We start from the raw sequence: 17,044 nt of genomic DNA on the forward strand, positions 1-17,044 counted from the left end.
GTCATGCATATATTTACACCGTGACATGCCGAATTATATGAATAAATTGATTGTAACAAAAGCATGATCTTTTTTAAATGAATGTATGACATATGATAATAATGATATGATAGATATGTTTAATTTTAATTACCACCTAAATTTAAACCACCATTATATTCTTATGGCCTATAACTTACTTGATTGTTCGTTATTTTCAAAAAAATTTATAATTTAATATATTTATATTTATATATGTTTATAAAAAGTATTTTGTACATACTTTTGCAGATAAGTGCTGAGCAGTACTCTAGTCCAGTAAAGTAAAAGACCCCATTAGTGGCACCTTTAATTCCTATTAGTGACACTTTTTTTTCAATGAAAAAATGTTGTAAAGTAAAAGACCCAGTTATTGACACTGGCTTAATTATTGACACTTACAATTTTATTTTAACTAAAAAAAAAAAGCCAACTCCAATAAATGAATAAATACAAATTGTAAATTGTAAATTTTCAGATAATTAGTTTTTTGAGAATATTTTATTTTTTTAATTGGAATAAAATTGCAAGTGTCTAACAATTAGGCCAGTGTCAACAACTAGATCTTTTACCTTACTTGGAATAAAAACTCGAATGCCATGGCGTATAATAAAAATTCTATTTTTTTTTTCTGACCAAAAAAATTTTTAGTTTGGAAAAAAATTTTTTTTTGCATTTCAGTACATTTCATGAAAAAAATTTTTTCAACTTATTTTTCAATGAAACGTGCAGAAATGAAAAAAAAAAATTTTCTTCAAACTAAAAATTTTTTTTGGACTTAAAAAAAAAATAGAATTTTTATTATTGAAATTAATGATTTCATTAATTGAATAAGTACCAAAATCAAAGAAAGTGTCAGTAATGAGGTCTTTTACCTAATATAAATTCAAATTTTTAATTTCTTTAAAATTACTATTGAACAGTCGATAACAAATCATTCGTAAAAAATACGATCCATCATTATTAATTATTAATTTATCAAAAAAAAAAAAAAATCTGGTAATTAATGCGCTATTTTTTAGACTCCTTAAAATTTTTTTTTCTAAATAAATTACTCAGAATTGTCATATTAATAAAGAAAACAGCAAGTAGATCTAAGAATGCCTTAAAAAACCCGCACAATACCAGGTAATATGATATCTTTACAATTAATATCAATATCATGGACAAGAGTACAGTTAACCTCGATCTGGATAACAAAAGGTATCAGTGAAATATAGTACTTACAATTACCAAATAATTCACAGATAAGCTTCCCGTAATTCCATCCACCGACACGATAAACAAACAGAACAGAACAATTAAAGAACATAAGAGAAAACAATATAAGAAAAAAAAAAAAAAAAAACAATATTATAAATTAGCTTACTCCCGCTATTTTCATCAGTCTAAAATATGCTGGCTATCCCCGCTGCTGGACACTTGAGGAGTCCGACTCCTCTCAGACTGTTCAATCTCAACAACATCGACAGTCTTGTCCCCATCTCCCCCAGATTCCCAGTACATAGGCTCGTGTTTCTTTTCTTGCGAGCCTGCCTGGAACATCTGGAACATCGTCGAGGCTTGCACATAAGGCTTTTGGGATGTATCCGTAGTGCTCTGAACAAGTTTGTCTTTAGCAGGCTTAGCCAATTCCGCGATGGACGCAACAGTGACGTACTTCATCGAGGAGTCACGATCTGGCTTAGAAGAAACAAACTTGGATCCAAACTCACTCGGAATAAACGGCGGATTCTTTAAATTGTCTATCAACCCAGTTTGGACGTACGGCTTGCTGCTCTCAACAGACTTGAGCGGTTCTTTAGAAATCGGAGAGATAAAAGTAAGCTTGTGATCCAAAGAAGCTAAACTGACATATGGAATATTAGCTTTAGCTTCCTCCGAGGTGTCTTCGCTGCTTTTAGACCTAGTGGGCGACATTTTAGTCGGCAAAAGCCCGACAACACTGTAGTTGCTGATATTAGAAATCTTAACTGGAACCGGGCTGGAGTTTGTCGTGGAAACATCCTCGGAAGACGGCATGCTGATGTACCCAGTGGACGACCAAGTCTGAGGAGGAACATTGCAGACACTATCCTCGATCCTCAAATTAGGCGTAGAGCGTGCGATTGACATTGTGTCCTCCCTTTCTATCGAATCTCTCTCTCCAGGCTTTCCAGCCTTTACATAAGAGTCCCATCTCGCCTCAGTCAAAGCTCCCGGACCGGGTCGGGTGGTTCCGCCACTGACATTTCGCTGACGCAGACTCGAGGACTCCCACACGAGAGTAGTGTCCAATAACTTATTCTGTAAGCTAGAAACCGGATCTGTTTCCGTCCCGCTGTCATTTGACACGTGGGAATTTGAAGTAAGCGATGACGTGACGGATTCCTGGGCGCTGGAACACGCGCTGGAGTCCGCTGAGGACTGTCTGATGTGCTGCTCACCGGGCTTCTGGAGTAATTTCTCAGCAGCGAGACCTGGAGGGAGTTTCACTTCGCAATCTTGCATGAGTTTGCACCTGCGCCACATTTTTTTAGTGTATATAAAGGTTGCAGCTATGACCAACAGCGCGAAGATCCCGCAAATTATCCAGATGATGATGTACACTCGAGGAGAAATTCCAGCGTTCCAGCAACTGGTCTCTCCGATGTCTGACCAAGGTCCAGCTAGATGCTCGCCGTCGGTGTTAATATTAATAGCACGGACTTTAAATCTATAAGTGGTGTCGCGTTCATTTTCCACGCATCCGGGAATCGGTATTTTTGTTTTAGTGCTGTTGCTGTTAATTACAATGTACCCTGGAGCGGAGACTTGGTAGTAGTCGACGTTGCCTCCAGGATTTTGGGGCCTGCTCCAAATGACGATTGCAAAGTTAGAGTCCTGGATTTTTACGATTGGTGGACGGTTTATTTTTCCAGGGACTCCTATTTTTGTTAGGGCTATAATTGGACGGGATTCGACGCTGCACTTAACGGTGCAAGCGGTGACTGTGATTGTGTAATTCTTGTAAGATATTAAGTCTTTAAGCAGGACGTTTGTGGTTGAATCTTCAACCTTCTGAATGTTTCCGTTGTAGTGGACTTCGTAATAAAGAAGAACGCCGTTCATCGCAGAGGGTGGATCCCAAGTTACAAACAGGGAGCTGTTGGTGATGGAAATTACTGTTACGTTCTGAGGAGCCGTGGGAGCGCTCTCGAGAGTGGTGTTGTAGAGCGGCTCGCTCTCAAGACCCTCGCCGGTCTTCGTCCAAAAAGCTATTGTTATCTTGTAAGTGGTGTAGGGCTTCAAACCGGTGACTGTACTGCGCATCATCAGGGGGTCTGCTCGGATGGTGGTGTTCTGCTTGGGCTCTCGGCAAGTTGAGTTCTTGGGGGATACAATTGGACAGTAATAGATCACGAAGCCTTCCACTACTCCGATACGGTCGGAACAGTCCAACTTCCATCCTACGTCGATTACGTCTGAGCCGATGGTGTTTATCCATACTGACTTCATTTTGCTGGACACTTTGTTGTGGATTACGGTGCATGAAGCCCAGACCATACCACTGCTGGCTTTTTCTGTATTTGCTGACACCGCGAATTGGTATACTTTCTCGGGAGACGGGACTGTTATGTTGTAAATTGTTGTGTTGTTGGGGACATGAACCCAGTCAAGGTATCCCTGGTTAAAAAAAAAAAAAAAAAAAAAAAAAATTAATTAAAATTACTCGTTTAATTATTGAAATTTTTTTTCTCAAGAAGGGTTTACATTTTTTCTCTCTCTCGCCCTCTATTGGAAAAATGAAAGTATCTCTGTCATACTTGTACAACTTATGGAATCTTAAAACGCATTTTATGCATAAATAAATGAAAATTTTCTAAAAAAGCGCTTTCGATAGATAATTTAATTATCTATCGAAGAGCGAAGCGTTTTTTTCAAAATTTTATCTCATTCATGAACAAAACTCGTTTAAAAATCAACTATCAACCGCTCTTAAGGTAATTCACTCGGGACATATCGAGGGTTTTCTAACGCAACCTCGTATCTCAAAAATGACAATTTTAGAGATGAAGTAAAAAATAGCTTATAAAAAATTAATATTCATTTAAAAACAATATTTATCAATTGTATTTTCTAAAAATACTATCGTACTTATTATTAATCTGGTTTATATTTTTTTTCAGTAACGCGTTTATAATTAATTATTAATTTTTCAGTTGAACCCTTTCATCTTCAAAAATCGAGATACGTGGTTGCATTAGAAAACCCTCGATATAGTTTGTGCGATTTCTTTCCTTTTCACTCGCTAGCGCTGCCTTTCTCACGAGTTATCTCTTATTTGCTTTTACTAATGGTTATTATTGTTTAACTAGATAGTTTATTAACAATTTATAAAAAACTAAATGGTAAAAATTTTCAAAAATTTTTTGGATTATTTTAAGTATATTATTCTAACAGGTATAAGTTTTTTTGAAACGATCTTAAAATACTTTCAATGCAATAACCATTAATATTTGTGATTTTCTCACTCCCCACCCATACTGTTTGTGCTAAAATGTCATTTTTAACGGGAATAGTCACTGTAAAATTTATAAAAAAAAAAAAAAAATTTATTAAATCAAAGTTTATATATTCTAAAATATGTATCTAGAGTTTTATATGAAAATTCCGAATATTTTTCGAGTTAGTAATTTATGTCAAATGACCATTGCACGCGCGGCGCTCCGACGAAAACGCGTTTTTCTCGAAACTACTTTTTTTGAACTGGTGGGATCTGTAATTTGCATAAATATGATTTGTAATTTTTTTTTCCGTATTCATCTATTCAGTAGCTATAGTTGCACGTAGATCGTTTTGAAAAATTTAATTTTTAAGATTTTTAGACCTGTTTGAATCCAAAAAAATGAGAAAAAAAACGAAAAAATTTTTTATGTCGTCTTTTTTGAGTTGGAGATCCCACCGTGGTGGGAAAAATTTTTTGGTGCTCTACAAAAATGCTTATAACTTTGCAACATGATATTTTTTAATAAAAATTTAGGAGAATGATCTTCGATGTATACTTTATAAAACAAAAAAAACCCCGATCCTCAAATTCTTTTATTATCCCAATCAAAAAAATTCCCGAAAATCACCCATTTTTTCGATCCTCCCAGTGACTATTCCCCTTAAATAAAAAGTAAATTCATTTTTTACTTACGGTACACTGATAAGGGCGATCACGTTCATTTTCACACCAAAATATAGTGTAGTTAATTATTTGATTGCTCAGTAACGGTGATTTCCATGACAATTCGTATAATCCTTCATCAAACGCTATCTTTGTAACCGCCAAAGGTTGTTGAGGCACTAAAAATATTTTAAAAAAAAATTCAATCAATTGATATCAATTAAAAAGGACTTTGGTCAATTTTTAATTTTTAAATTACTTAATGTTTGATAAAAAAAAATACTCACTGTCATACTGACTGGGTACATGGATGCTAGTACTTTTAGGATGAGTACCCACGATGTTAGAAGTAGTAACTTGGAAAGTATAGTTGAAGAAATCGAAACCTTTGAAAACAGCGTAAGAACGCGTGGTTTCATTGGGCATGATATGAGTCTTACGGCCGTTTACTTCAGTCAAAGTAACTTGATACTTGAAATTATCTCCGTTCTCTAAATAACGGGGTATAACTTGCCAGTATAAATAAAGAACTTTGTTTGCGTTGTTCTCTGTTATTTCAAAACTTCCGATATCCGTACGCGGCAATCGTCCAGGCACTAATTAATCATTGTTATTAGATATTAGTATTACAATTCACTATCAATAAAATGAACAAAAGAAATAACAAAATGATACTCACATCTAGGTGGTGTACGAAATGTAATATCGCTAAATGGACTCCATTTATCATCGCCTTTGGCAATAGCGCTCTTCATAAATACTCTCACGTCATAAACAGTATTGGCGTATTCCAATCCCGTTAAATTGTAGAATTTTTTATCTTCGTGTAGGCCATTAGTAATGTTAATTATCTGAAAAATGATAATAATTAGATTGTTAATAGTTAAATCTATTTATAAAATTTTTATTTCCTACAAACGCCTACATCACTGTAATCATATCTAATATTTTTCTATCCATATCATTATCACTTTAAAAATAAATCTATCAAAGAAAAGCTTTGCAGGAAGTCAGTACAATCATTATTATATATTTAATTCATAGAAACTAGCAACTTTGCAGTCACTATGTGACTGCTAAGACTCGTGTAATATAAATAAATAAAATTTTGCTTTATTTAATAATGGCTTTTGTTAAATTGCACAGTACTTTCTTAAATATTGACGTTTTTAAAAATATAAGCTCATCCCGATGTTACACTCATCAAGAGCTTTCATTTGAGTACGCACATGCATTTTCATATATTTTTTATATATTTATATATATAAATATGTCAAATATATGAAAAATTGATGTGGGTACTCAAATGAAAGGTCTCGATGAGTGTAACATCAGTATGAGCTTATTCTCTTTAAAAATGTCGATAGTTCACAAGATATTTGTTAAATTGCATTGTACTTTCTTAACTATTGACGTTTTTAAAGATATAAGCTCATTCTGATGTTAGACTCATCAAGAGCTTTCATTTGAGTACTCACATGCATTTTTGATATATTTTTCATATATACATATATGTAATATATATAAATATATGAAAAATTGATGCGGGTACTCAAATGAAAGGTCTTGATGAGTGCAACATCGGGATGAGCTTATATCATTGAAAATGCCAATATTTCACAAGATAAAAGGTCATTTCTTAATTATATGTCTTAAGATAAAGAATTTTCGAGTTCAGTCTAAATAGTTATCATCATAAATTGACTATTGGTGAGAATGATGTGAAACCTTAAAAAGACACAACTCCTGGTCAAGATCTTTCTAATGATACAAAATTTAACCATAAAAACCCATTTTATCATATAAATACACTAGCAACAAAATTTTTCTTACTCTTTTAATAATATAGATTATTTTATCAATCTTGATATCTGTTATTAAGAATCAATTGCCGCCAACGTAATAGTAATAATCTACTTAATTGTCTAATAAAAAAATTTAAACGAGAAATTTTTTTTAATTTTGGCTACTGAGTGGCCTTTTATATATATAAAAAATGAATTATATATATTTATGACATGCGATTGATGAATTCAAGTCAAAAAATGCAAATAAATAATTTACATTACCTGCCATGTTTTGAGCCGATCCCACTGATGTTGATAAGCTATTTTGTGATGTAAACCTGGTGGAAAGTTTTGCATTGGAAAAGGTACTGCCCAGTACAGTAATGCGCTCTCTGTTGTTTTATTTACTACCGTTAAATTGTCCGGCTTGGCTGGTATTGCTAAAATAATAATAATTATTTTTATGATTGTTTATTACATTTTAATTTAATTTAATAAACTTATAAAATAAATTAATTATTGAGGACACTAACTGTTAGCAAAATGCTGGAATTTATATTGTCTTGTCATATTTCCCAATGCATTTCTGACGGTCATCAAAAAAGTATAATTTTCCAAAGTCTGACGATAAATAGGATCCGTCGAAAAATCCCAGAGACAAGAATTTAAAGGAAGTTTCTTTTCTTTTTCGTGCTTAGGACAAGGGAATAGTTTGCGAGATGACATGAAAGTAAGCGTGTGGGTGGTCTTGATAAAGTTATCTACTGGGACCCATATACAGGTCAAATTTTCCCAATTGTGCGAGATACAGCTGAAATTTTTCGGCTCCTCTGGTTTAACTGTAAAAGTAAAATTATTAATTAATCATAAATAAATAAATAAAGTAATTAATACTAGCAACCTTGTAGTCACTATGGGACTGCTGTGACTTGTGCACTATAAATAAATAAAATTTTGCTTTATTAAGTAATGACTATTGTTAAATTGCACTGTACTTTCTTAACTATTGACGTATTTAAAGAAATAAGCTCATCCCGATGTAATACTCATCAAGAGCTTTCATTTGAGTGCCCACATGCATTTTTGATATATTTTTCATATATACATATATCAAAATATATAAAAATATGAAAAAGTGATGTGGGTACTCAAATGAAAGGTATCGATGAGTGTAACATCGGGATAAGCTCATATCTTTAAAAATGTCAATAGTTCACAAGATATTTGCTAAATTGCATTGTACTTTCTTAAATATTGACGTTTTTAAAGTAATAAGCTCATTCCGATGTTACACTCATCAAGACCTTTTATTTAAGTACCCACAAGCATTTTTGATATATATTTTCCATATACATATATATAATATATATAAATATATGAAAAATTGATGTGGGTACTCAAATGAAAGGTATCGATAAGTGTAACATCAAGATGAGCTCATATCTTTAAAAATGTCAATAGTTCACAAGATATTTGCTAAATTGCATTGTACTTTCTTAAATATTGACATTTTTAAAGTAATAAGCTCATTCCGATGTTACACTCATCAAGACCTTTCATTTGAGTACCCACATGCTTTTTTGATATATTTTTCATATATATATAAATATATGAAAAAGTGATGTGGGTACTTAAATGAAAGGTCTTAATGAGTGTAACATCAAGATGAGCTTATATCTTTAAAAATGTCAATAGTTCACGAGATACAAGGTCATTTTTTAATTATGTATCTAGAGATAGAGCATTTTCGATCACAGCCTAAATACTTATCATCATAAATTGACTATCATAAAAACCCATTTTATCATATAAATACACTGGCCACAAAATTTTGCTTATTCTCTTAATAATATAGATTTATCTATTTAATAAAAAAAATATTTTAATTACTGCTAGATAGTATTAAATAAAAGATAAAGTAAAATTTATTAGTTTAATAATATACATAAAGATAATGAGTTCTAAGAGCCGATAGCGGATAAAAAATCTAGCGAAAAAAATATAAATAGTTAAAAATAATAATTATGTGACGGCATGAATCACGTATGTGTATTTTTCCCATGAGATGACTTTTGACCGGCGTAAATAAATAAGTTACGATAACGGTTTAGTTATATTGAAAAGCATAATATATAAGATTGAAAAGGTTGATTGTAATGGAGATGCCGAGTTAAGTGTTTAACAGATCCGTGTGGTGAAAACACGTGAATAAATTTTATTTAACTTTTAAAAAGACCTCGTATTGTGACCTACTGATAAAAATATAAACGATTTACGCACGGCATTCATTGAATTATTGAATAATAAAAATAATAATAAAATAATAATAATAATCTCATAGTAAAAAAAATATAAACATTGATAAGATAACTTACAACCGACGGCGACATTATTTAGACAAACAGCGACATCATCTTTGATAGATTCGCTGGTCTGTAATTTACAATGATACATGTCGTGGGAAGGTGGCGGTTTTTCGACAAACATTTCAATAGTAGTTGAGTTGATAATACGAATGTACTCTCGTTCCATTTTTTTGTCATTTCTGTAGAAAGACAAGTTCGATGCATTTTTACCAGGGAACTCCTTGTCGACAATCGTCTGATTCAGTATACAGAGAATTCTCAAGGATTGGCCGTACTCCAAAATAATATCATTCGTAGGCCAAGTTCCTATAATAACCCACACATTTATTACCTTTATAAATATAATTATTCCATAAACATACACGTACATACTATTTATTCTGTAATACACGTGCAGTACCATATTTTACAATTTTTAATTATATCTATATGTACATATTTATATTTATAAAATAAATATAAATGATAACAATAAAAAATAAATATGAAAATTAATTTAGCATGTTTAAAAATTTTTTTTAATAAATAAATTTTGTCAAAAAAATTAGAAAAAAAAATTGACATGTAGAAATTTTTAAAAAATGAAAAATGCAATTTTTAAAAAATAATTTTTTGGAACAAATTTGTTTGTTAAAAAAAATTGACATGTAGAAATTTTAAAAAATAAAAAATGCAATTTTTAAAATATAATTTTTTGGAACAAATTTGTTTGTTAAAAAAAAATTAGAAAAAAAAAATTGACATGTAGAAATTTTAAAAAATAAAAAATGCAATTTTTAAAAAATAGTTTTTTGGAATAAATTTGTTTGTTAAAAAAAATTGACATGTAGAAATTTTAACAAATAAAAAATGCAATTTTTAAAAAATAATTTTTTGAAACAAATTTGTTTGTTAAAAAAAATTTAAAAATTGTCAAGTGACTGATCACTTTAATTTCGTAAAAAAAATACTTATAATCTTTTATTTTATTGCCATTCAATTGACAGGAGGCCTTTGTACAATTATACGTAATAATCCAATTACTTAAAGTTACCGCGGTATTTTTCATCGTAACTCTGCAGTTCATTCGCTGTGGATATATGAGCGCACATATATGTATAAATGTATAAATATAGATATTTAATCCGTCACCAGAATTCAAAAATGAAAGATAAAACTTATTTTATTTTTAATTTATGTCTAGTAAGCTAATTTAACGCCTTGAAAAAATTTTAATTTACAATTATTATTATTATTATTAAAACTAATTAAAGTTTGTAATTTAAGCCTTTAATAATTGCATTAACAAAAATTCAACACATTCATTTAAATTTATAATAATAATAATAATAATAATTAAATTAGCAGACATCTGATAATTTTTTACTAAATTAAAATAAAAATTCCACATTTTAAAGATTTAAAAAAATTTTAGTTACAATTTTATTAATGAATGAATTTAAAAAAATTATTGGCGTCGGCTGATCTCATTATCATTAATAATAATAATAAATAAAATTATTACACTGAGATTTATTAATTTATAAATGTTTAATGTTATAACATGTAAAATATAAATAAATTGATAATCTTTATTGATAACGTTATCATTCGTGTTAATTTTTAGTTAACAGAATTATTGCGAAAGGCTTGAGTTTGAATTAGTAAATGAATTCTTATAAATAAATATAATAATAAGATAAAGAAAAAAATAAAATAAAATAAATATACTCACGTCCAGGTGTGTCGAGACCGAGAGCACATCGATCTGCCGAACTCGTGGAAATTAATCCGATGAAAAGTAAAATAAAAGCGTGTAAAAGCCATTTCAATTGACTTTTACGACGATAACAATTATACGGAGTATCACTAGTGCTATTATTATTAATATTATTATTTTTTTTATAGGTATAATTATAATTATTGTAACAATAACTCGATCGACATTCTTTTGTTGGTGATATTGGTCGAGAGTTTGTCATAATTTGTTTAGTAGATTTTAAACGTTCAATTGCGGAGACACAATCGCTGTTTAACACACAATCACTCGTAGATAAGTGTCTTCTATAACTTTTATCGCACACAAAAAACCGTGATTGTTCAGTCACATTACAATTGTTGTTATTAATATTATCAGTTTTATAATTATTTAAATAGCGTGAATTAACGTCGCAATGTTTATTTATACAGTCATTATTGTTGGTGTTATTATTGTTCAGCGGATGATCGTTCACTGATCTGTCGAGCCGAGAGAGCTCTTTACAACTGGGACTATTCATTTCCAACTGTTTGTTATACATTTCCACGTCTGAGTGACTCATAATTGGATGCTTTTCCGAGCGGTCGTGACCATGCTTCAACAGGTCAGAAGAATTTACTTCCAAGGGCTGATACTGCATCTTTTTGGTAGCCCAGCCGCATAATGCCAGGGATACTCAGCTTCCCATTACTGAAAAAAGATTTAAAGAAAGATTATAAATTATATTACTAAAAAAACCTTTCAACATCACGTTTTAAATTTTTTTTTTCTTTATCTAATTTACTTGTCATGGAATTTAAATGTTAGAACATTTTTTATCATCAAAAGATAAATTTTTAAAAAACAATTTTTCATACATAGGAACCTCATAAATTTTTATGATTAAATTATAAATAATTAGTTTTTAAAGATTTGATTGATTGTTTTTCTTTTTAACTCAATTTTTTTTTTAGATAAATATTGACAGAGAATTTTTGAATAAATAATCAATACGACACACAAAAATTTTTAAATACAACATTTTTTATGATTAAATCATAGATAATTATTTTTTTTTTAATTGGAACGATTGTTTATCTTTTTCACTTATTTTTTTTTAGATAAATATTGACAGATAATTTTTGAACAAATAATCAATGCAACACTCAAAAAAATTTTTAAATACAATTTTTATGATTAAATTATAGATAATTAGTTTTTAAAAATTTTATTGATTGTTTTTTTTTTAGAACTTAATTTTTTTTTAGATAAATATTGATAGATAATTTTTAAATAAACAATCAATGCAACACTCAAAAAAATTTTTAAATACAACAATTTTTATGATTAAATAATAAATAATTAGTTTAGTAAAATTTGAATGATTGTTTTTCTTTTTAACTTAAATTAGTTTTTTTTTTTTTAGATAAATATTGAATAAATAATCAATGAAGCACTCACAAAAATTTTTAAACACAAAAAAATTTTAAAGTAATGTAACGAGCAAATTAATAAAAATAATCGTTGCAGTAGTGTCTACACAACTGGAATTAGATTGATGAGAGTACTTAAATATATAAGACAGGGACATTGTACTAAGTAGTGGGGGATAAAAATTAAAGCTTACATGATACATAGAATAACTACTGTTACATACTGTTAATATACAAAATCATTGGTCAACTTATCGCGAAGTACATTTCATTTAATACTTTCTTTCATGTAAAAATAATTGTTATTTTGTCTATTCATTATTATTATAATTATTACTGATATTAATTTACAAATACATTTTTCAGAGAAATATTTATTATAATTAAATTTATGAGACTTTAAGAAAAACTAACAACAATAATTTCAAAATCTAGCGATTCATTGAACTGAAACCGTTAAATTTATAGGTAAGATAATGCAGAATAACAAGTTAAGTTAAGTTAAGTTAAGTATAAAACTGAGAATAATAAGGAATTGTTTTATTCATTGCTTCAAAGTTTAGTTAGCGTACTACATGTTTTTTCCATTGAATACTAGATTTTTTACGAATACTAACGATCCTGTTCTTTAAGGAATAAATATATACATTTACATATACATATCCCAGGTATACAAAGCGCACATGTATATTATACCTGGTCATTTAAATTTATATTTCTTACACATCTTCCATACTAAGTAAATTTAAATTTGTTTCTTTTTTTGTTTAATCAGCCTAAAAGAAATTTTTTATTCAGCTTCTAATAAAGAAAACTATTTAATTTAAGTCGCTCAAATTAATTAATAATAATTGAACGTCAGTAAATAAAAAATTCATTAATATTAAACACAGAAAAACACCTGTTATCAATAGAATAATTATCATATTAAAGATAAAAATGAAATTATATGTTTGGATACGGAAATGAATTACACGTGCTGTATTAACATTATTATTAAATAAACTTAATGTCTACTATGAATAATTATGTATTTTAGCAATAGGATATTTTATGGTTAAGTGAATCAGATAAATTACGGAAGTTATTTATAGTAAATTAACGCTTGCTTTAACGTTTACAATTATATAAATTAAACTGTGTCATTTTGCTTTAACGTGCTCGGTTAAATGTTTCACAAAAACGATTTTAGAGCTTAAAAAAAAAAAAAAAAAAAAGTTTATTTAAATTTTATAGAACCACGTAGTATTATACTTTGTAGAATTAAGTTATTTTAGTATATTTATTGTTACTGTAACCCCTTATCGATTGTTCGCTGCATAGTTATGCAGCGCACAGAGTTTGAAACTTTAAATATTGATAAATACTTGAATTAGTTAAACTTCAAACTTTATTTTATTCTAAAATAGCCAGAACTTTGTAAATTTTTTATTTGTTAACCTTTTTTTTATATAAAACCTTAGCAAAATATTTTGTTTTTTATACAAGTGTTCTATTTTTAAAAACAGAAAATTTTTAATTATTATTACAATTATTTCAAACTAATTCAAATATTAAAAAACACTTGCTTATTTATTTATTTATTTAATAGAAAAACAGACTTCAATCGGCTTTATACATCATATGTAGAGTAAAAAAATATAATGTTAAAAAAGTGTTAACTGCAATGTTTTAAATTCAAATTTATATCTAAACTTAAGTTTGACTTTAAACATTCAAAACTCAAATTCTTGATTACATTATTTAAAATTTTGATTGTTAACATTGCATATCGATGGTTTTCTAACGCAACCTCGTATCTCAAAAATGACAATTTTAGAGATGAGATGAAAAAAAGCTTATAAAAAATTAATACTCATCTAAAAACAATATTTATCAATTGTATTTTCTAAAAATATTATCGTATTTATTATTAATCTGGTTAATATTTTTTTTCAGTAACGCGTTTATAATTAATTAGGCGATCAGATAGGCTGGCAGCTAAGAGTAATAATATTTCCTTCAAGATGCCTAATTTTGTTACTACGACCTATGAGCATTCATTTGTAGTATCGGCTATCCGGTTTTGGAAGGACTTACCTCCTGAGATGGTAAACGTTCTTAGTTTAGAGACTTTCAAAATTAAATTATATGATTTTTTTATTGAGTAATGAATAGTTGGAAATTAGTATGCTGGAAAATAATATAATGTCATGTATATAATAATATGATGTACATTCTTGTTTTTATATGCAATTTGTTTTATATATTTTATTAATATTTCAAAATTTATTGTACTTATTTGAACACTATCTATGTATATAAAATTTTCCATTCGGCTCAACGCCTTGGCATTACAACTAAATATAAATAAATAATTATTAATTTTTCAGTTGAACCCTTTTATCTTTAAAAATCGAGATACGTGGTTGCGTTAGAAAACCCTCGATATGTGCTATTTAATTTACATGAAATAATTAAACATTAAATTAACGATAGGGAAGTATTTTATTTTTGGTATTCGTGATGAATTTGTGCACTGAAAAAAAAATTTACTTGAATCAAGAAAATAATTTTGAAAAATTTTATCTTCTTGATTTGAGTAGAAAAATTCTTAAACTAAGAAATTTTTCTTGGTTTAAGTAAATTTTATTTAATTCAAAAATTTTTCGTCTTGATTCAAGACAGTAAAACTCTTCAAAATTATTTTCTTGGTTCAAGAATTTTTCTCTTGATTCAAGTTATTCTTTTTTTTTTAAGTAACTTAAAATATAACTTTATAAAATTTTTCTCTGATTAAATTTTAATCAATTTTATATATTCTCTTTGATGTATATTACCGATAGGCGTAAGTTAATAAATAAATAAATTATTTACAGGAAAAATCATGAATTAAACGTCACTTTTGAGACAATAATAATGAAGTACAAAATTTTTATCATTAATACTCCGTTCACATTAAATTATTATTTAAAAACCGACAATGGCTTATCTAAGAAATTTTCTCATAAATTTTCCTTCAAAATAAATTTTCTTGTATTAAAAAATACATTAATTTTATCAATAAACCCCACAAATATCAAAATAAACTTTAATTTACAGACCTGAAATAAAAAATCAAAGTATTAGCCTCATATAATAAAAAAAAAAATTACAAACAATAAATTAGTCAAGATAATTTACCTTAATTACAAAAAAAAAACTACAAAGTGTCACTGTGATTCGTAAATACACATATATATGTACATATATAGCAATTAAATGGATAAATTATACCTAAAAAATTCGCACGAGTAATAATAATAAAATTTAGTGACGTAGCTTTGGATTTTATTACATTTCATCGTAAACCAAATGCAAAAATACAGTGTAGTGTATAGTGGATAGTAATATTATTATTATTATTAGTATTTTATATATAAAAATACATGCAACGAGACAAACATCTTTCTCTGGTCTCTTGCGTCGTAATGCGTGTGACTGTACGCGGGAATCGTATATATATGTATATACATCGCGTAGTAGGAGTAGCGAAGTACTAATACAAAGATCTCCACATATGCATGTTATAAAATAAAAAATAAAAAAACAACTGTAGCCTCATGGCTCACCAGTAAATGAAAAATACATGCTTGCTGGTCGATAGAGATACTCAGAAAAATCAGTTGTTCCCTAATGGGAGTATTTTTGTTCCCAGAATTAGAGAAAACGATGATGAGATTTTTTTTTGGGCGTGGGTTTTAAATCTTAGGATTATCAATAAATTTATTAATTCCTAAGTAAGGTACCATTGTTTATAAAGTTATTAAAATAAAAAAGACATATGTGTTCATTTGTATGTATATATATATATATTTATAAATACATACCAATGGCAAGTCTGACGACAAGTTCATGTAGCACATCTCGCATTGCACTTCCATGAATTCTAGGCCGCCGTCCACATCCAACTGCAGCCAGCAGTAAATTCTCGTGCCGTCTTTACCCACACAATCTTACTGGGAAGAACTCACCAGCACAACACTAGCGCACAAACTTGTAGTTTTTTTACACGGTTTGTTTTTTTATGTATCAGGTCGACTGAGTACGAGGCTTTTTTTAAATCCAATACACTAAACAGCACGCTGGATCTTGCTTGTTATTAAAGATGATATTAATCCATTATCACATTTGAAAGTTTGTTTATTTATTGTTTATATTTATTATTTTGTCACTCAGAACCTTTATTGTTTAATTATAAAAAATAATGTTTACATTAGACGTCTCCGTCTGTAACCACTGTAAATCTACCAGCTATAAATATATCACCTAATGGTATATATACTATGCTCTACTCACTACTGAGAATATATGTTCAATAAATTTACAGTTCTGCCAACAACAAGGTTCGTTGTTTTGTCTGGTTTATTCCATTTTATTAAAAACATGCCGGGTAATTACCTGGAATTTTTAGTCAAAACTGGTTTTTTAATTGCTCTGAGTAATCAGCCACCAACGGTTTATTTGTTATGCATCATTGGATAATTATTACTTGTCGTTGTATTTTGTTAGAATGTTGGGAAATGTTGACGTCATTGGTCGACGTTTCAGTCGGCTTTCTTGGAAACCAATAC

General features: G+C 28.9%; 1 protein-coding gene across 1 annotated transcript; it reads right to left on the reverse strand.

The window, feature by feature from the left end:
* Nucleotides 1-1,062: 1,062 nt before the first annotated feature.
* LOC123258586 (cytokine receptor) lies at nucleotides 1,063-16,662 on the reverse strand. The gene is made up of 9 exons (XM_044718697.1): nucleotides 16,301-16,662; nucleotides 11,017-11,730; nucleotides 9,312-9,608; nucleotides 7,470-7,775; nucleotides 7,219-7,376; nucleotides 5,829-6,000; nucleotides 5,437-5,745; nucleotides 5,180-5,328; nucleotides 1,063-3,663 (listed from the first exon to the last, which is right to left on the reverse strand). The coding sequence occupies exons 2-9, from the start codon at nucleotides 11,678-11,680 to the stop codon at nucleotides 1,402-1,404; spliced, it is 4,317 nt and encodes a 1,438-aa protein (XP_044574632.1). The 5' UTR covers nucleotides 11,681-11,730; nucleotides 16,301-16,662; the 3' UTR covers nucleotides 1,063-1,401.
* Between the last annotated feature and the right edge of the window lie 382 nt (nucleotides 16,663-17,044).

The sequence above is a fragment of the Cotesia glomerata genome, linkage group LG2 (genome assembly GCF_020080835.1).
Source record: "Cotesia glomerata isolate CgM1 linkage group LG2, MPM_Cglom_v2.3, whole genome shotgun sequence".
Taxonomy (NCBI): Eukaryota; Metazoa; Arthropoda; class Insecta; order Hymenoptera; family Braconidae; genus Cotesia; species Cotesia glomerata.